Source organism: Sinocyclocheilus anshuiensis, unplaced genomic scaffold, assembly GCF_001515605.1.
Source record: "Sinocyclocheilus anshuiensis isolate Anshui unplaced genomic scaffold, SAMN03320099.WGS_v1.1 scaffold392, whole genome shotgun sequence".
NCBI lineage: Eukaryota > Metazoa > Chordata > Actinopteri > Cypriniformes > Cyprinidae > Sinocyclocheilus > Sinocyclocheilus anshuiensis.
In genome coordinates this window covers 741315-763475 of record NW_015557091.1, presented here as the reverse complement: position 1 = coordinate 763475, position 22161 = coordinate 741315, and the positions used below count along the sequence as shown (strand labels likewise).

The 22161-nt window shown below is 37.9% G+C and overlaps 1 protein-coding gene across 2 annotated transcripts in view; it reads left to right on the top strand.

Annotated features, from left to right (window-relative positions):
• The first annotated feature begins 1580 nt into the window (after positions 1 to 1580).
• The window catches only part of LOC107677234 (rab11 family-interacting protein 3-like), a 28289-nt gene continuing 7708 nt past the window's right edge, over positions 1581 to 22161 (top strand). For both annotated transcript variants that reach the window (XM_016472056.1, XM_016472055.1), the window contains exons 1-5: positions 1581 to 4407; positions 10461 to 10554; positions 12668 to 12741; positions 16278 to 16447; positions 20882 to 21100. In XM_016472056.1, the coding sequence (XP_016327542.1) occupies positions 1732 to 4407; positions 10461 to 10554; positions 12668 to 12741; positions 16278 to 16447; positions 20882 to 21100 (3233 nt within the window). In that variant the 5' untranslated portion in view covers positions 1581 to 1731. The remainder of the gene's footprint in view (positions 4408 to 10460; positions 10555 to 12667; positions 12742 to 16277; positions 16448 to 20881; positions 21101 to 22161) is intronic.

Here is a 22161-nt window from a genome sequence, read left to right as displayed (position 1 = left end):
ATTTATGATTATTTTAATCATAATAATATTTTTCCTACTTTATGATAATGAGTATCTTTTGTCTCATTACTGTAATGACTGCATTTTATAATATATTTATATATAATATATTACAAATATATTTTCTTCCTTTGATTTTGAGGTGAAATATGACGGATATTTTATTGATGATATTTTATTTTTATTTTTGACCTTATAATGCCGGATACAATTTCTTTTTCAAGCTAACTGTGAGGATATGATATGTTCTAAAGACTGAAAAAACCGATTTGGCACATTGAACTATTTACAAAAAAGAAAAGAAAAAAATCAGTCCTTGAAAAAAAATAAATGGTAACTGAAACTTTGTTTAATGTGTGTGTGTGTGTGTGTGTGTGTGTGAGAGAGACAACGGAGGGTGTGTATTGCTGCTGATGAGAGAGAGAGAGAGAGAGAGACTGAAACATCATCCGTCGACTAAAAAAACAGGACCTCACAAGCTCATCCTAAATCTCAGGTTTCAGGTTAACGGATAAATCGCCGCCGAGGGATTAAAATAAAAGGGATTCGCGCTTTATTTATGGGATTATCGGTGGTCTCGCGCTGATTTGATCCCGCTAACAGGCTAATAACAAGCGCAGGTGGATGACTCGCGAGACTCGACCTGGATGTTGGCCTGTTTTTACGAAATACAAACAGGAATAAAACACCTAGCATCAAACCAAATAAAGGGATTAAATCAAGTCTGACGGGAACCAGAAACATCAGGGGTCTTCTTTTATTTTCAAATGAGCGGGGGTCGTATGGGCCAGCTAGTCGGCTAATGGGTTTACCTCAGATGTGGAGGATGCTGATGCTAACCGCGCGAGAACAAGTTTATAATTTAACGTTAAGGTTTTTCGTTTTTTTTTTTTTTTTTTTGTCTAATAACACAATGACAGCTGTTTAAAACATAGTCTGTTGTGCTTAACACATAACAATTGAAGATATGTTAAGATGTATTCTCTATGACAGCGAGACAATCTGAGTAAAATAATTGAATACACTGCCTTGTGTTTTTACACCATAATCTGACTTTAATAATTAGTAGTTAATCCAGGGTCAAACCTTTTATAAGTGTACCATTAATGTGAACTTATAATGATTTGCTTAAGAGGCAGTTTTTTTTAACTCTAGGAAGTTAAAGGTTATGGAATTTGGTTATACAGTGTTATATTGGCAATGATAAAGCTCTCTTTTATGCAATCTTGTGTATTCTCTTATACATGTATAGATTCTAAAATTGTATTTTTCATAAAGATTTTTTGAGTTGTTTTATGGGTAGCAATCTTAAGTACTGAAGTAATCCTGTTGTTATGTGTTGATTGGAATGTGGATCAGCATGTTTTGAGAAGACTTGTCAAGTGGATTAGATGCGACTGAATGCAGAACAGGGAAAACAGGGCCAACATTTTTTATTTATTTATTTATTTTCCCATGGAGAGGTGTGCATATCGGAAAAATGTCTCAGTCCATATGAGCTGTATTACAGCAATGAAACATTATCCCTGTGTCCACAAAAGTAAACAGTAGTTGATCATTTACAGGGAGGTGGACGCTTACGCATGGTCTCGACAAGGATATTTCTTTTGGTGCGTATGCTGGAAGAGGCCACCATTTGCTTTTGAATTCCGAACATTACCTTGTGGGATCATAAAGGATTGGAATTTCTGGAATATTTCCATTTGTCAGAGGAGAGAACTCTTCTTTTCAATGGAGCAAGTTCTCTCCAGCCCTCAGGGGTGTTCTGAGTGGGAGGTGAATGGGAAAGCTGAGTGGGAATCTGAGCAGAATCCCCTTGGATTTCTCCTTATGGATAAAGATAACAGTTCTGTTGATTCTACTAATGACATTTTTCAGGAGAACGCCATAAACCTAGATGACTTATTTTGGTCCTCTCCGTATTCTGGGCAGACATATTCTTGGGAAAATGGTTTGGAATGTGTCTATCCCGATTGGAAGACTCAGCCTCCTCCTTCCCAAAATCTCAAAGGAGAGGGTTCTCCTGGAAGTTTGGAAACTGTTGATGGAGATCCCATCTGTTTTAATTCTAGATCTACTAGTCCTACGGTCTTAAATATGCAAGTGCAGAATCAAAACAACTTTTATGACCTTCCTGAACAGGTGCCTGATTTCCTGCAACCGGTGGAGGTTACTGCTACTTCAAACCCTCTAGATGTGTACACAGGTGAGCTGGGTATTATTGACCCACTACTACAAGAAACCCACCTCCTTGAGGACACACATTTAACAAACAGTGAGTTCAGCCATAATTCCCAAACATTTGTGAACAATGACAGTCAGAGCTTGCTTCCACACGGGACTCATCTCACTCTGAATTCTGAAGGTTTGTTGCCCGTTTCTCTTGTGGAGTTGTCATGTACAGATACGAACTCAAATCCCAAGCCTTCAATTATTTGTCAGACACCTCTACCTACACCAGAACACATCTACTCATCCACAGCCCTTCCCTGTGAGCTCACCTCTCCGAAGATATGTACAGAACCACCTATTCTGCCATATCACGAGAGTAGTGCACCCTTTCAAATGGATGAGGTAGAGATGTTGTTACCCGGGCTGCTGGTTGGAGGTCTGTACTCTGAACAAGAGAGTAGTAAGCCCTTCGCTAGTAACGAGACCCTTGACGATGATCTTCAGAGCCAAGAGATGACAGACACTAACATGGAAACAACACAGCTATCTTCTGAAGCAGAGACCGTTTGTAGGAGTCCATTAGGTGTGTCTTGCATATCTGAACTTTGTGAAGAAATGTGTGTTTTATCCACAGAATGTGAACCATTGGAAACGGTTGGAGAAGAGTTGGAGGAGGAGGTAGTGTCCAATGCTACAGCTGATAATGCTTTTTCTGAACCTGAAACAGGACTCGCACCAATTGCTTTTGTTGATTTGCAGTCAGAAGATCCTTCAACTGAAAGCCTGCTTGACATAGACGAACATAAGGAGTCCACAAGAGCCTTGCCACTCAGCACATCTGAGCATAATGCCTTAATTGAGCTCTCACCTGAAGATGACATCTTACCTGAGGACCATATCCAGCCCACACATTCAACTGAGGCTGAAGCCTTATCTGAGGTGTCCCATGATGGCGATATTCCTGATTCCATGTTTGAAATCTTAACAGACAGCATCTCTTGCGAAGCTGTGCCATCTTTAGACTCTGTAATTCCACCTGTAAGAGATGCTATTGAGCTAACAGAACAGGAGAAATGTGATGCAAACTCACCCGATCTTGAATCTAATGCACTCACCCTTGAATTTCAGGATAATGTAACAAATGTAGAAACCGACAATGTAGACAATGACCCTGAGGCTATGGAGACACAGCGAGCTGATCGCACACCCACAATAGGTAACACAGAGGACTCAGACACACTCAAAGTTTTAGAGATCTCAGATTTGCATCAAAATCAAGAGGGAACCAATTTGCAAAGTAAATCGGACAGTTTGCAAACTGTTTATTTAAACCTAGATGACAGTAAAGCTGACAACAATCAAGAACTGATTGCAATGAGTGAAACCTGTCAGGGACAAGTCAATGCTCAGCAAAAAGAGAATGCACTTGAGGAAAATCTCACATCTTCGGACCAACTGAATGACTCTTTGACTGCAAACTCGAGTGCAGTTGTAATAGATGCACCTGAAGAAAATGCAACAGCTCACAATGACGGTCTCAATACACAGCCGAATGTCGAAGAGAAACCTCACAGTGAGTCTTTACACGGAGGGGAGAGATCAGATTGCAGTATGTCTACTCAGAATCAAGTCATACCTCATTGCGCAAGTAATCGTGATTCTTTAGAGTCCATGCCCCTCACCTGTGCAGGTGATCAGCTGACCGTGACGGGTGGACTAGTGGGGCCGGATCTTACAGAGACCACAGAGACTCCCAGCCAACTGCATGAAGCTACAGGAGAGGGAAAGGCGGGGTTTCCTGCTCAGCTTACACATCAGGAGGATTTCCATCAGCTGACACCATCACAGATAGACCTGGCACAAGAGCAACAAGTGAGCTCAGTCACCCCCAGCTTTCCTCCCTCACATAGGAATGTCTTTCCCTGTGGAGCCAGCCTGGATGGGGAGGCCTACCTGACCTTGATGGAGAATAATCCTGATACTCCCAACATTCCCAAACATGCAGAAATGACTCTGGATCTGTGCAAGGCCTCAGATGCTCTGCTGACCAAATCGCTCCATGACCAGAGGGTCCCCGTGGATTTGATAAATGTGCCTATAGTTTCCGCAACAGCCCATAAAAGCGATGAGCAGTCGGCTCTCAGAGCGGTTTTCCATGCTTTGGATCAGGACGGAGATGGATTTGTCCATATTGAGGAGTTCATCGAGTTTGCAAAAGCATATGGAGCCGAACAGGTCAGTTTTTGGTGTATCCGTGTCTATTTGTGTGAGTTTGTGGTGGCTAAATGTTGGGTGGGGGGTGTAAATGTTATAAAAGTGCCTTATGATTACAGGACAGAGTGCGTCTTCTCTTGGTTCCCAAAGCTCATAGTGAAACTTGATCATGGTGACACCCAAGAACTGCTCTTTTATTATTCAAACCCTGAAAGACTGAGAATACCACTCTTGTCCTGTGTCTCTCGCTCTTTCTTTCATGGTGTTTTTCCTTTTTTAACTATTTTGCATCAGTTTTAATTATCTTTGCAAGTATTAATACACTTTTTAATGTCTTGTAATGATCTCTCAAACTTCTTACCGAAGTTTATTTATTTATATTTATATATTCAATTGTGTAGTAACTTGTAATAGTTGCTGTATCTTAACTTGAACATCAGCTGTTTAAAAGAATGTTCCAGGTTCAATACAGTTCAAGATATTTTCAGCTTGTCCAGTGTTTAAAAAACAATTGAGGTTATGGTGAGATGTTTACAATGGAAAAAAATGGGGCCAATTTTTTTTTTTTTTTTAAGCTTTAAAAGTAGAAATGTGAAGTTCATAGTTTTCTGTTAAAAGTTGTGTATTATTTGAGCTTTCAAGCTCTTTAATTCATAATTTTTACAGCTGTTTTATGGCATTGCAACGTTGTAAAATAACTTTGCATAGAAATGGTTAGTAGGAATTTTTTTTACACTAAAATCATGTTGAAACTCACTATTTGTGTCTATACTATTGAAACAGACTACTGCTGAAGACTGATTTTTGTTTATTTTAAACAAAAAGAGGGACAAGTGGCAATTTATTTTTGTCATCACAGGTTCTGTCAATTTTAGCTTAATTTATTCTAAAACGTGAATAATCCTGGTAGTTAAGTATGAAAAAAAAAAAGTTTTAGTTTAGTAAGTCATGTAATTGACACCTAAACTGAGGGTAGATCAATAATATATAATGTATGGCTGAAATGTATGAATTGATTTGTGTTTGAAATGCATGCGAGCTCATCTAATAAAATATGGTCCTCTGTATTGTTTGATGAGCGTTAATGATGTTGCACTAGTGTTTATAGGTGTTTATCATTATATGTATTTGGCAGGTCAGTAGACAAGTGATGCTAGATATTCAGAAGGAGGATGTATTTATTTTCAAACTGCTTTTGAGACCTAACATTGAGCACCAGATGTACCAACTTCAAAATCCCTCTGTGGTTATTTTGCAGTTCAGATGAGAATATAGATTTGCATTCCTGTTAACTCCTGATCCCCCAGACACATGCCATTGTGCATTTAAGAGAGGATGGATTAGATGCCGGAAGTCTGTCTCTTTTGTGACTGTTAAAACTGCTGATACAATCAGCTGAAAGGTTAAACGGGCAGATAGAGATGATAGAGAGGGGTGCATGGACAAATAAACTCTTTTATTTGTCTTATCATCATTGTTATTAATCTTTTCCCAAATGCACTTGCACTGTACATAGGTAATGAAACATATGACTTATTTTTGCATTTGTCTTTGAGATTAGTCTAATTTTGCAGTGAGCTTGTGACAGTGTGATAGGTTTAAACTTTAACCGCTCTGTCATGAGAAAAGCATCACATATTTGCAACACTAAGCAAGTTTGTGTGTTCTTTATAATGTAGTTTATGGTTTCAGGAATGCAGTTGCAAACCATACACCGTCCCAGCCTCGGGGGTAATTCCTTTGTCTGCATGACTGTGATTGGACTCAATTTTGCACTGGTTTCTTCTCGTGATACGAGTGTACATTATAAGAGCTTGCTCAGCTGGTTGGCTCACTGAGATGGTTTATGACTAAAAGGGTGGAGAGAAATAAACTTGATGAAGAATCAGGGAGACAGAAAGTGATATGATGTAAAAAATAAATGCTGAGTGTGTGTGTGGATTGTATTGGTCTCAGATATGTTTTCAGTACAGACTGGAGAGAGATTGTGTCTGTGTGAATCGCAGGGTGTCCGTGGGGTCTTAAAAAGTATTAAAAGTTGTTAAATCAATTTAGATAAAATTAAGGCGCTTAATAAGTATTAAAAAGTCTTAAATGCCATTTTCCAAGGTATTGAATTTTGTATCATCTTTTCATTATGTATATTTGTCCGAATAGTGGGGTTTTGTGTAGTTTATTTATGGAATCCCGCAAGATTTGACGTCATCTGTTACGGCTCTCACTGACTGACGGCGCCGCTGCGTGATAGTGCGGGGCTTGTTGATCCCGCTCACGCTGAACTTCTGATCATTACCGCATGCTCCCATCCACTCCCGCAAACATTCTAATATTGTATATAATTTTCGCACATCAGGGCACCACTATCAATATGTGAATGAGCGCTTGCAGTCGCAGTTTACTTTCACTTTCAATTTCGCAATCGCGCACGCACTGTGTAAAGGGAGCACATATTACGATAAAAGATATTTGTCAGTGAGCTCGGGATCTGTTGAGGCGCAAATCCTCCAACATCTTTGTCAGTTATCTCTCCTTCCTTTTGACCCGTGATCAGTCAAATCTGGCTTCTGCAGCTCGAGTTGGATGCAGGGTTGTTGTTGTTTTTTTCCACGAAATTGGGCTGCTTTTAAACTGTTGCCATGGGCTGATTTCCCACAGTGGGTTAAAGGTTTGAAATATTGCATAAATTACATTTGGTTGAAATGCTTGTACTGAAACATTTTGCATTCTACCTGTAATAAAACTGTGCTAAATGTTTTGGGCCACACTAGTAGGAAGCATTTGAGCTGTGTTTATGATAAATGTGCATAACAGTGACTGTAAAATATGTATTTTAGGAATGGAAATGACATTTTGATATTTGGGACATAATTGCGCTACTTTGGGCTGTTTTTTTTTACTGGTCACTCAATTAATTCTCTTGTGCTACGTTCCCCCCTTCTGAATTATGTTGCATTGATAAGGAGTTATCACAAAGTAAGTCTGTTTAGTTGTGCTATCTTACAAACAGTATAGAGTAAATGTAAGTTAAAGTGTTGCAGATGTAACCGGTTAAAACTTGGAGTGGCGATGAGGACTTAAAATGTATGGAAAGAGTCTTAAAAAAGGTCTTAAAAGGTATTAAATTTAACTCCATGATTCCTGTATATACCCTGGCATGTGTCTTTCATTATTATGTCATTTCCATGTCTTTTTTATCTGTGTGATACGGTTGCTATGGGATTGTGTGACGTTAGATGCAAATTCTTACCCAGAAGTAGTGTTTTCCAGGAAGGAACTGGTAATTAGCATCAGGTAGCAGAGCAAAACTGTCCATGTGTGACTCTATAAGAAAGCTGTTGTTACTGTGCTTTTTAAAATGTAAAAAAGTTAGAAAGTGAAAAGAATAAAGAATAATTTCTCTGTATGGGGTGAATTAGCTTGTGAAGACCTAAAACACCTAGTGTTTTAAATCAAGATCAACGGCCTAAGGTTTTTAATGACTTTTTTCTGCTTTAATCGTAATTGATGTGGTTCAGTCCGTCACAGTTTTTTGATGTGTGAAATCAAAGTGACGCCGCTCATGTGACTGATTCGTGACTCGCTGGTTTTCACACTTTGACTTGAGATGCTTTTATATACAGTGGGTGAAACAGCTCCTCGCCTGCCCCACATTACAGTCATTACCTAAAGCAGTCATTTGATTAATTAAAGGAAATTTGATTGTACAGGTGATAAAATACCAGGAATAATCTTTAAATGATTGTTTATCTGATAGAAATGTATTGATAAACAACTTGTGTATTTATATAGTTATTTTAGTATTTTTATGTACTATTACAGATTTTATTCATATTTTGAATTAGTTTTTTTTTTAAATATATTTTCAGTTTTCTTTTTAATTTAATGTAAGTTTTGGTATTATTTTAATATATTTATTTTTATTATTTTTTAAATATTACTATTGAGTTGTAATTGATTTCCATTTTAGTTTAGTTTTTTTGTTTTGTATTATATTTTATTTCAGCTTTATTTCAATAAAAAAAATATTTTAGTAGTTTTAGTTTTTGTATTAGTTAACAGCAATAACCCTGTTTCCTACATAGTAATTTAAAGTGCTAATTCACTGTCATCATTTACTGACACTCATGAAACACCTGTATGAGTTTTTTTCTTTTGTTAAGCACAAAAGAAGATATTTTGAAGAATGTTGGTAACGAGACAGTTGACAGTAGCCGTTGACTTACATAGTATTTTTATTGTATGTGTAAATTGGTGCCTTTAAGAGCTAAAATATCATGCACACAAATAGAGTTTAAAGGGGTCATTGGATGCCCATTTTCCACAAGTTGATATGATTCTTTAGGGTCTTAATGAAAAGTCTATAACACACTTTGGTTAAAATTTCTCAAAGGTAGTGTAAAAAACACCTTTTTTACCCTGTCAAAATCAGCTCTGTTTTCAGCAAGCCATTCTAGTCCATGTTGCTTCAAATGCTAATGAGCTCTGCTGACCCCGCCCCTCTCTTCCGTGGGGTGACGAGCAGACTGTAAACTTCAGCCGTGAAACTGGCTAACTAGCACGTTATTAGGAAAGGCGATTTGCAAAGATTCATAAAAAACCCTTATGCTCACTTCTTCTGTTGAAGCTGGATCACGAATGATTCGCGCGAACATAGACGCATATAGGTAGATCGGTGATTGGCGCATTCCCTTCAAAACGAAAGTAGCGTTAATCCACTGCATCTTCAGTGGCTCAGATGTCGGGAGTAAAGTGACAACTGCTATATTCATTATTACATCCAACAACAGAACACCTCAATCGCTTAATCGGAGACGTTTTTGTCTTCCCCTGCACTGGAGTCGACACAATGGCGGACTGATAACAGCTCACTCAGGGCGGGTCTAAGGTAAGACGCTAGTGTCAATCAACTATCGTGGGAGGGGCCTGTGCAGAACTACGTCATTGTGACAGGAATCTCAGAACAGCCTGATTTGAGAAAGGGGATTTTAAAATAGGGATTTAAAAAAACACACTGGGTGGATTTTTATCATTATAGGATGGCTGTGTACACACACTTCCAACACACATTTATGTTCAAACAACTTGTAAAGTGAATTTTGCATCCGATGGCCCCTTTAATGATTAGGCAACAGTTTGATGTTTTGATCTGTCGGTTGGAGGTATTTGAATATTTTTGTGGTTTTACTTTGAGAACTGATTCTGGAACTCATGACTGTCCTGCTGGATATCAGTTCTGCTGTTGCCTGGTTACCGACTGTGTGTAATTGTGTCTGTTCACTGGAGTGTATCGAGACAATGTGTGTGTGTGTAAGAGAGAGAATGTGTGTTTTACCACCATCAGAGCATGTGAGCGGAGTGGAGTGTGAGCGGAGTGGTAATATTTCCTTAAGAGCGCAGAGCGCCTTTCTGAAGATTCCGCTCCGCTCGCTCAATACGCTCAGCGCCACTCGCTCAACCCAGAATGCCGTTTGGTGATTTGCTTGTTCGAGATCGAGAATCTTAGGCAGCAGTAATTTATAATCTAATATAATGCACGCAAATTTGTTCTTTACAGAACGGAGCGGGATCTGAGCGGGAATTGGTTTACGGCGAGCGTGAGCGGAATATTAACGGAGCGCTTGCTTGGGCGGTTAGAGCGACTGAGTGGAGCGCACGTCCATAGAGCGGAAAACGTAGCGGAGCGTCACACCGCTCCGCTTCGCTCACATGCTCTGGCCACCATATATCAGGGATGGACTGATTTTGTCTGTTTTGTTTATCCTTGAGTTACAAATAAGTTTATATAATGTTTTGTTCTTAAATAGAAGATAATACATAGATGAAGAAAAATGCTAAAACGAGCCTAGGTCACTTTTGTGTCTCTTATTCTCACTTTGTTTTGATGATGTAATTTCATTTGTGCAGGGGAAATTAAGATCGCATTTCATTCTTTATCTTTTTTTCCGTTTTGTGGGAGAATCAGTTTGTGTGTTTTGTTGACATTAAATGTATGATAATGTTGCAGCTCTGTTTGTGTAAGATGAATAGTTTGTGTTTTTTCGTGTTTGTTGAGTGCTGTGTGTTTGTGGTTTCAGGTGAAGGATCTGACACGGTTCTTGGATCCCAGTGGTCTGGGTGTGATCAGTTTTGAAGATTTCCACAGAGGCATCAGCACAATCAGCAATGAAGGTACAGCAGCAGCACATACAAACACACTCAAGGCATGCTTTAAATCATGTTGGGAGTTTCCATTAACATCTGTTGTTCTTAATTAGAGATCAATTATACTATAGACTAATCCAAACCCTAAAATAGAGTTTTTGTCAATTTCAGAACAGAATAAAAATATTATTTAAACCCTTTAAGCAGCATTTTTTTTCTTTTTCATGAACATCTCCAAAAGGACCTTTTTTCAGGTTAGGCTAGAGTTTTCGTCATCAGTTTTGTCCTCAAAAGAATAGCCAAGTCAGAAACACAAACATCTTGTTTTCTTGATGACTGCGTGATAATCTGACACTATTTAGTAATGATTTTTACTGATTGAGAGAGAGAAAAACAAAGCGCAAAATAATGAGTCAGAGCATCTGTGAATTACTCACAGTGAATGACACCGCTGAAATGGGAATTTTGAGTTTCTTTATAGAGAAAAGAGTCTCCGAAGAGCTTTTACTTGCCACACAGGAGCATTAACATGACTGATATATTTAGAGTTATAGCTAGATTAAACATTCAAACTAAGTGAATTCATACCATGATAATACATAACAGAACCTGATCTTAAATGCAAAAATAATGTGGCAAAGCACACATGATAATCCTCAGATGTCTGCTGTCATAGTTTTCTTGAAGACACCTGCTTTAGACACCTGTTAGACACAGATGCTTTACACATTTCAATCTGTTCTCTAAACCTTCAGAATAATTAGTATGTATTTGGTTAACATGTGTTTCAAAACTTAGTAAACTCTCTTCCTAGGAAAGAAATAGTTCAGCCAGAAATGTAAATTTGCTAAAATTCACTTGTCCACAGGTCATCCAAGATGTAGATGAGTTTGTATCTTCATTGGAGCAAATTTGGAGAAATGTAGCATTGCATCACTTGCTCAGCAATTGATCCTCTGCAGTGAATGGGTGCCGTCAGAATGAGAGTCCAAACAGCTGATAAAAACATCACAATAATCCACAAGTAATCCACACCACTCCAGTCCATCAGTTAACATCTTGAGAAGTGAAAAGCTTTGTGTTTGTGAGAAACGAATTCATCAAGATGTTTTTAACTTCAAACCGTTACTTCTGGCAAAAATATGAATCTATAATCCATAATAAGTCTTCCTCCAGTGAAAAAATGCTCTCATCTGAATCAGGAGAGAAATCTGCAAAGATCAAGCATTGGTAACAGATCTAAACAAATGTATGGTTGTATTTTGATGTGAGAGGACAACAGGGAATAGACTTTTTCTCTGGAGGAAGTGTTATTATGGATTATGGACTGGTATTTTAGCTTGACTATTTAACATTTAAAATGCCTTAACGATGGATTTGTTTCTTGCAAACACGCAGCTTGTGGCTTCACAACACATTAACTGCTGGACTGGAGTGGTGTGGATTATTGTGATGTTTTTATCAGCTGTTTGGACTCTCATTCTGACGGCACCCATTCACTGCAGAGCATCCATTGGTGAGCAAGTGATGTAATGCCAAATATTTAACCGTTTATTTCCTAAAAATGTGGTCTATGTTGGCTGCTCACTGACTGTATTTCGAAGCAAATCCATACACTAGCAGGCTCATACACTCCCCATCTCTCTTTAAATCTATTATGATGATGCAGGAATAGCTTAAAGCACTTTGCTTGGGTTTTCTACTGATAATACTTCAGTAATGAGGGTGATCATGTTTCTAATGGCCTGCTGGGCGTCCAGTGTTTCACGAGTCAGATTTCTCTCTTCATTAATGGATGAGTGACTGTGGAGCATCTACCTCTCCCTGCCTGTCTATTTGTACTCCATAACATTTACCAGATTCAAGGAAACATTTTTCAGGAGGAAAATATTCCAGCTAGCTGAAACGGACTATTACATAAATATAGTTTCCTGGACTCCAGACAGCCCAGTTGCTCAGTGTTTGCTCAAAAACATAAAGAGAATGTGAATGTCATGAACCGCTGCATCTCCAAAACACTCAATTACCATATGCTGGTGATGTTGATCAACCAAACAGTAGTTTTTCTATATATATCAATCTAAACAGTTATCAATAGTTCTTTGTCATAATCCTATTTTAAGATGTTTTTCTTTATCAGGTTCTGATCCAGATCTCTACAAGACTCATCTCAGTGCGGTGGAAGCCAATGGACCTCCAGAGGAATATGACGAGGTATAACACACCAGCGTTGTGGTTATTGTGGCCAATTCTCCTCCCCTCTTGTCATGACAAACATAATAAATCAGAATTTCAGGACCCCGTTATTGCAGAATCATGGATTCTAGACCAGCACATTCCACAAATTCCCCAAAAGATTGAAAGACCACAGAACATGAGAAACAGAGCATGTTCATTGCTCTGCTACAGCACCTCCTACTGGCTCAGTGGTGAAATGTGTATTCAGCTCATTCATTATTTACTAACTACATATTCAGTAATGTGTCAGAAGGACATATGTGACCCTGGAGCACAAAAGCAGTCTTAAGTCACTGGGGTATATTTGTAGCAATAGCTAAAAAACATTGTATGGGTCAAAATTATCGATTTTTCTTTTATGCCTAAAATCATTAGGATATTAAGTAAAGATCATGTTCCATGAAGATATTTTGTACATTTCCTACCATAAATATATCAAAATTTAATTTTTGATTAGTAATATGCATTGCTAAGAACTTCATTTGGACAACTTTAAAGGCGATTTTCTCACTGTTTTGATTTTTTTGCACCCTCAGATTCCAGATTTTCCAGACAAGAATAGTTGTATCTCGGCCAAATATTGTTCTATCCTCACAAAGCTTATTTATTCAGCTTTCAGATGATCTATAAATCTCAATTTTAAAAAAATTGACCCTTATGACTGGTTTTGTGGTCCAGGGTCACATATAATAATATTAGTTTACATTTCCAAACATTCCTTTGTTTGGAAATGTAAACTGATATTTCCTACTGACACACTACAGCAAAAGATAGAAATAACTGACTTAAAACCATTTTTTGTTGGTGGAAATATTAATGGCCTAAGACTTTTGCACAGTAGTCTATAGATGTTCTTTGTTTCTTTTCTGTTAGTAAGTGTGTGACATTTCAGATTTCTTTAAGTGAAATTTCTAGTTAGATGCTTGTGTACATTACTATATTTTAAACCCATTCATAAAATTTAAAGTGTATTCTAGTTTTTTAGTTCTTGGTGTAAGTTTTCTTCAAATTTTCATTTGTTCATGAGGTTCATTCAAAAACATGTTTGGTCCTTCAGTGTGGTTAACTACTCTTTTTGTAACTGTAACGGTTTTATATTTTAAGCTAGCTTTCCTGTAGTTTAAGATAACCACTTTATTAAATTATGGTTAGCTTAATTTGTATGCCTCAGTGTCTACAGTGCTTATGGCCCCGTCTATCAAAAGCTTTAATTATAATAGAGTTTTATAACTCTTTAAGAGTTATATCTGCAATAATATAATGTGTCAGTAAACATAAACTCTTCTGAAACTGCAAATGGGGCTTATTATTCCCTGCAGTATTTAGCATATTCATTTTGTAAATACAGAAATATGCAATGTGCTGCTTCAGGGTCTTGTTTTTGCGATCTGATTTTCCCTTTCCTCATTTCTGTTTTCCCGTCACTTCTAATGAAACACACACTCACACACACCTGTGCGGGTCATGAATGGCTGTGCTGTGTCCGTGTTTGCTTTCAAAACACACCACCTCATCCAGAGGAACAAACACACTTACACACACACACATATGGTTAACAATATACAGGACAGGCTGGTGATAGATTTTTTTATAACACACGCATGCACACACCTGTCAGTCATCAGAACATATGATTGCTGCAGCACGTGCCGTCATGAATAAGTGTTTTGTGCATGTTGGGTGTGAATTGTTAATGTTTTGCTAGTGGTCCTCCTACCTAGACAGCATTTTTGGCCATCATAGACACACTAAAAATGCTGTCTAAGTAGACAGGACACTTGGTTTTGAGTCACAGCCACATAATGTATGCACACACTCTGTTTGGTGTGGTGAGAAGTTCTGTTGGCACGTGAGTGTAATGTTAATTAAAGGGGCGGGGTCAGGGGCACAGACTCCACCCATTCCTGGTCCTGGTGTCCTTCAGACTTTGGTCCTTATTTTCCAAGGCAGCAGACTAGGAGTAATTTCTCTCTCTGGTGACTCTATGTGGGGACTGTGAAAGGTACAGGAAGCAGCTGTTGTTAGTTTTTAGGTTAGTTAGTGAACCTGTTTTTCCCGTGTGACGGTACTCAAGTAGGAAGAATGGTTCTGGGAATGGCCTCTCCTGTTTTAAGAGCTCCTAACAGACTCACACAGGTACGTTGGGCACTGAGATGCAGGTTTTCTGATGGAGTTTGTACTTTTGGTTAGAGCTTACTGACCGACTGAAGGTTTGAGGTTTATTTTGGTCGTTGTGTTTTTAAACAACTTAAGAAATTGAACAAAGTTTCTCACTTTTAAATTAAATGTAAAAATTAAATGTTTTATATAGTAAAGGGTATAGATAAATATACAGTGGGACAAGGTTTATACACTTTATTTCTTTTGTTTTTGTAAAACAAGCAAATGTATCACATAACAGGCAAAGGGGAAACTAAACGGTAGGACAAGGGGCATAATTTCAAGATAATAATTTTTACAAGAAAATGTTTTGCATAATATAAAAATGAGAACAAAGGGAAAAATAAAAAGTAGAACAAGGGGTATACATTCTGTGTATTATTTTTTAACCTTTTTTAATTTTTGATTTTTTTTAATATTCTACTTGGTGTAAAAAAAAGAAAAAGAAAATACACAGTAGAAAAAGGGGTATTACATACATTTGCATTTTTTCCTTTATTGTGCCCAGATCTTTTTCCTGTCATTATTATTATTTAATCATTATTGATGTATTGTTTATGTAAATATCCACCTTAGACAAGGTGCACTTTCATAGTACATTTAAACTTGGCAATAAATAACAACAAAGCAACAGTTTGTTTTGTGAGAGTCTTTTAAAGTTAAACCCCTTGGTTTTGTGCAGTGGATGATTGACAGGTGTGCCCAGATCTTTTTCCTGTCATTATTATTATTTAATCATTATTGATGTATTGTTTATGTAAATATCCACCTTAGACAAGGTGCACTTTCATAGTACATTTAAACTTGGCAATAAATAACAACAAAGCAACAGTTTGTTTTGTGAGTCTTTTAACGTTAAACCCCTTGGTTTTGTGCAGTGGATGATTGACAGGTGAGTAGGCTGTTATCTGGAAAGCATCGGAACAGATTAGCATTTACACTACAAATGCAATGTGGTCACATGTGTTTTCAACCACTCCTGAATGCATCAGATCATTTTGTTCTGTAAACATTCGTTGCAAACATTAATAACCTCCGCCCGTGTGTTTGCATGTTGCTGTTTATAAAAGGCATGAGCTGGTGAAATGGACAAAAATGCTTTGCAAAATCTGCTTTGAAAAGTATAAACTTAAACATTTCTCATCAAATTCTTCCAAAACCAAATGATCTGAGCTGTTATCCACATCCATTTTATAGCTCTGTATTCTTATTGCATGTCAATCATTGATTGAGTTGTTTCTAGGAGAAACCTCTGAGACAAAGTTGATACTTGCAGCATAAGCGGGAACACCTTTATGTCTCCATAAGCAATAAAAGTTTTCTAATTAGTGTGTGTGTGTGTGTGTTTGCAGCAGGCGGAGGTTTCAGACAGCGCCTATCTCGGGTCGGAGAGCGCCTACAGTGAATGTGAAACCTTCACGGACGAGGACACGACGGCTCTGGTCCATCCAGAACTCCATGAGGATGTGGAGACTGACAGCGGCATTGAAAACACACTCACGGATGGAGACGACCGCAACAGGTAACACACCAAAACACAGGTGTCAAATAACATGCCCAAAGAGACTGGATTCATTAATCAACCAAAATCATGCCATAAATGCTGTGTTGTTATTAAAGGAATAGTGCACCCAAAATTAAATTCAGAAATGTACTCACTCAGGCCATCCAAAATGTAGAAGAGATTGTTTCTTCATCAGAACAGACCTGCTTACCAATGGATGATCTGCAGTGAATGGGTGCCGTCAGAATGAGAGTCCAAACAGCTGATAAAAACATCACAATAATCCACAAGTAATCCACACCACTCCAGTCCATCAGTTAACATCTTGTGAAGAAAATAATATAATATTTATTTAAATAAAGCTGAAGCTCAAACAAGAAATGTTTAAGAAATAAGCTTAAAGGTGCAATAGGTGATTGTCTTCAGAAACATGTTCCGGTCGATATGATCCCTACACAGTGTTCATTGCTCCCTACTCCCTGAGTAGGGGAAATCCGTTTAAGTTTACTTCACTTCGGAACATGGGCTGGAATTGGGAACCTCTGATGTAGGCTATTGCAGTAATGTTGTCTCTGGTATTCTGGTCTGTGAGCGTATATGCGTTCAGGGGGCGTGGCTTTGGACGGCGATTGCAGGGAGAATGGGACATTCGCTTTCAGTGCTATCAGGCTAAAGTTAGCAGTTTCCAAGATCTCCTACTGCACCTTTAAGTTGAAGAAGTACTAAAACTACTAGAACTGAAACTCAATTAAAAAATAAAAATTGAAAAAACTCATTCAAATTACAAACATATAACAAATAATAACATAATTAAAATTACACATAACACAATTAAAAAGTATAAAAACAAAAGATAATTCAAAATATATAAAAATATAAAAAATACTAAAATAATACTGCAGAAATGTGATGACATCATGTCTAATGGTGACTGTTCACCTGTAAACCGTGTCGTTTCAGTAGCCTTGAATGTATCAGCAATAAACTCACAAAATACTGATACTATGTATCAGCTTTGGACACAGTGTTCACTGGAAAAACACTTTCTGGTCTCTGGTTTAGTTTTACAAGGCAGGCGCCACAAAAACAATTCATGCCACGTAATGCCACATAAGTGTTGAGCAAAGGTGACGGGTTATAATACAAAATAAGATTTTGCTTAAATTCTTTTTCCCTTGTTCATTTTTGACATTGCATTGGATTGCATTTGTCCTAACTTTTGTGCAGTAAGTGTGCAGTGATAAGTCTGTTTATTTGTGTTTATGCAAGAATCTGCTGACTAGAGTTTCTTATTTCCCAAGAGCCGCTAACATCAGCTCAGCTGACCGAGGTGTTCCTGTTTCCCGTGTTATCGGTGTCAGTCTTTATTTTCCTGTTGCCCAGTTGCAGGAAGTGTGGAGTTGGCTCTTTCTGCCTTCCTGCGGCCCAGAGTTTCTCCATCTTTCACTCTCTAGGGTCTGTTTCTCTCTCGCTCTTACTCGCTTCTGTGATTGTAAAATCTCCTGGCTCTCAGCCCTCATGTGTTTCTCTTGATTTAGCTGTGTCAGGGTCACGCTGTCTCGCCAATGCTGACCTTCCCGAAACTCACATTCTGAGTTACGGAAAATGCATAATCATATTTACGATAACTTGCAGATTTCTCTCTAGATCTCTGACTTCCGGTCTCAGATATCAGTGCTTAGCATTTAGGGTTTGTTCAGATCCCACAGACTAGCCTTAGTTTACCTACCTAACAAGGTTTACTTAGTCGATTTTTTTGCATTATTAATGCAACGTGTTTCTGTGTTAAATATGTGTTTGAGTATCAGTTGGACAACATAAGTTTATGCATGCGGAGATTAAACTGATTGCAGAGTATGTTAGCACACACACTGGGTCACCGTTACTGAGCTCTAAATCAGATTAAGACGCACACACATCGTACGTTTTAAGCATATGTAACTTTGCTTGCACAGGAGATTGATTCAGATTTTCCAGGTCACAAACGTCTGGCAGGAATGTCCGGCAGATTAAACTCTACAGGGACAACTACATGTTACCTCACATAAAGCTAGTTTATTCAGAGTAAGCAGTGTTTATTATCGATCGTGGGAGTTTGGTTTGCACTGAAACGCTGTGTGCCCAGTTGCTCAGAATCACCAATGAAAGACCGAATCGCTTTAAGATGCGGTCGCCACCTTCACGCGTGCTTTGTTAGCATTTAGGGTTTGTTCAGATCCCACAGACTAGCCTTAGTTTACCTACCTAACAAGGTTTACTTAGTCGATTTTTTTGCATTATTAATGCAACGTGTTTCTGTGTTAAATATGTGTTTGAGTATCAGTTGGACAACATAAGTTTATGCATGCGGAGATTAAACTGATTGCAGAGTATGTTAGCACACACACTGGGTCACCGTTACTGAGCTCTAAATCAGATTAAGACGCACACACATCGTACGTTTTAAGCATATGTAACTTTGCTTGCACAGGAGATTGATTCAGATTTTCCGGGTCACAAACGTCTGGCAGGAATGTCCGGCAGATTAAACTCTACAGGGACAACTACAGGTTACCTCACATAAAGCTAGTTTATTCAGAGTAAGCAGTGTTTATTATCGATCGTGGGAGTTTGGTTTGCACTGACACGCTGTGTGCCCAGTTGCTCAGAATCGCCAATGAAAGGCCGAATCGCTTTAAGATGCGGTCGCCACCTTCACGCGTGCTTTGTGTGACCAACCGCAATGTTATAGTGAAACGAGGGTGAGTATTTGACAGGTTTATGTAACCAGTAATAGTTTTCTTGTTAATTGTGTGTGAGCGTGTACAGTCTTTTTTTTTATCCTTTTCATACACAACTATTCAAAGGTTTGGAAAGGTTTTTTTTTATGTTGTTGATTCTTATGCTCATCAAGGCTCCATTTATTTGATCAAAAATACAGTAAAAACTGAAATATTGTGAAATATTTTTACAATTTTAAATAACTGTTTTCTATGTGAATATATTTTGAAATGTAATTTATTCCTGTGATGCGAAGCTGAATTTTCAGCATCATTACTCCAGTCTTCAGTGTCACATGATCTTCAGAAATCAATCTAATATGCTGATTTGCTGCTCAAGAAACATTTCAGATTAGTATCAATGTTGAAAACAGTTTAATATTTTGGTAGAAACTGTGATCTTTTTTTTCATGATTCTTTGATTAAAAAATTCTAACCCTAAATCTTTTGAATGATGCACTTAATGCAATAAATGTACTTTAAAAGCGTGGTTTGTGATGTTTTTCATCATTAATGGTGAGTTTTCATGTGACCTGTTTATGATCACTATCGTACTTTGAGTCTGTTCGTCTTCATGAGCACTTCTGAAAACACTGGCATTGGGCTGTTTTTGTGTGGATTCTTTAGGGTTTGTGCTGTTCTTTGTATAATCTTTCTGGTATTCTTCAGCCGTTTTTAGGCCTGCTGAGAGATTAAAGTGAATTATCAGATTATCATCCTAAAGACAAACTGATCAAGTTCTGCCTCACATACAAAAACACAAGGATGTTTTTCAAGGGAGTTTTTGTATATTTTTATAGTAGGAATAAAAAAAAGCAGACATTAATATCTTTAGAATTTCAATTTACTGTTCAGAGACACTGTAAATATGTTTACATTTGAAAATTTTATGATTTTTCCTTAAGACTTTACTTAAGACTTTATGTAAAACTTGTGCTAAATTATATGTGAATTAAGGGTAAATTAGACATAAATAAGCTTCTAGTGATGAAATATACAGTATAGTACCATTCAACATTTTTTTTTTGAGCAAGTAATGTTTATTTAGCAAGGGTGCATTAAATGAATGCATTAAAACGTGAAAGTAAATACATTTATAATGTCATAAAAGATTTCTATTTCAAATAAATGCTGTTCTTTTGAATTTTCTATTCATCAAAGAATCCGGAAAAAAATGTGAAATCCAATGTGAAAAAATCACAGTTTCCACAAAAAAGATTAAACTGTTTTCAGCATTGATAATAATCAGAAATGCTTCTTGAGCAGCAGATCAGCATATTAGAATGATTTCTGAAGATCATGTGACACTGAAGACTGGAGTAATGATGCTGAAAATTCAGCTTCGCATCACAGGAATAAATTACATTTTAAAACATATTTCAAATAGTAATAATATTCTACAATATTGCTGTCTTTAAATTCAGCTTTTGTGAGCATAAGATACATCTTTTAAAATCATAAAAAAAAAAAAAAAGATTCTTACCAACCCCAAACATTTGAGATTAATTTTTCGATTTATGGCCACAAAACTAAAAATGTATTTTAATTTATTAATTTGCTACAAGCTTTTACCATTGTTTCAAATATAGAAACAATGGTGAAAAGAAAATGTTTATATTTGCTTGGTATTTTCAACAGCCTTTAATGAAATATGTGCAGATGACACCTTATATTCCATGTGTTTCTGTGATAGGTTCACTTTGGGCTCTGATTTGAATGGCCACACCCTCGTGGCCGTGATTGGAGGAGAGGAGGAGCACTTTGAGGATTTCGGTGAGAGCAACAACACTTCAGACCTGCTGCTGGCCAATCAGGAGGATAGAGGGGCGGGGCCAGAGGGGGAGAGAAATACAGAGCCACTCCCACACCCAGACAGCCCACTGCCCCGCCCACTGATGCTGCTGTCGCCTAGGTAACATACAACCAACACACAAGCTTATCCTACAAATAGCGGATTATTTAAAGCATAAAAACCTTCTCATACTGCTTAAGTATTGTATAGCTTACATACTCCATACATGGAAGACAGTTTGTCATTATTCTTTATCCCGAGCTAAACTTGGAAAGTATAATTAGGCATTACTGTAAATGTTTATCTGGGCTGTACTGAATGAGCAGCTTGACACAAATAGAAATACACTATTTCTAGTTTCCACACAGTGAGAGAGAAAGTGAGTCCGCACAGCAAAGAAGATCATGTGCATAACGAGACCTTGTAGAGCGACTTCCTGACCACAGACAACTCTCTCATTTACAAACAGTGTGTGATAGACAAAACAAAACGTGTGTGTGTGTTTGTAAGACAGATTGAGATGTTATGATCCCTCTGAGCAGTGTGTATGCGGTTAAAGGTAAACCGCCATGATGTCCTGCTGACTGCACTATTATTTCTCTAGTGAGGTGTTATGATCCGCGGGTAAAGGTCGAGTTGTTGTGGCTATTGTTTTACTGCAGTGCTGGTGTTGTCAGGCGTATGCGATCCAGCACACACCTAGACACTTGAGAAGAGAGCACGGAAACACAACACACTCTTAGACCTGTTCAAATAAACACACACACTGCTCCTGCTGCGTTACTCCTGCACTGTACTGCTCACCTCTGTGTAGATCCTCCTCCGTCCTTCACTCAACTGAATGTTCCCCGTTCTCTCCCTCCCTCTGCTCATCCTCTTATTGAACACTCTCACACACTCTCCTCTCCTCATTTCTCCTGTCATATCTTCTTCTGTACCCTTATTTTTCCTCTACTCTACTTATTTCTCCTTTTCTCTCCTCATTTCTCCTGTTGTATGTTATTCTATCTCCTTATTTCTCCTCTCCTTGCACATTTTTCTTTCTTTCTCCTCTATTCTACTTACTTCTCTCCTCCTCTGCTCATTTCTCCTTTCCTCATTTCTTGTCTCCTCATTTCTTCTCTCATATCGTCTCCTCTCTCCTTATTTCTCCTCTCCTCTGGTCTCCTCAGCCCCAGCTC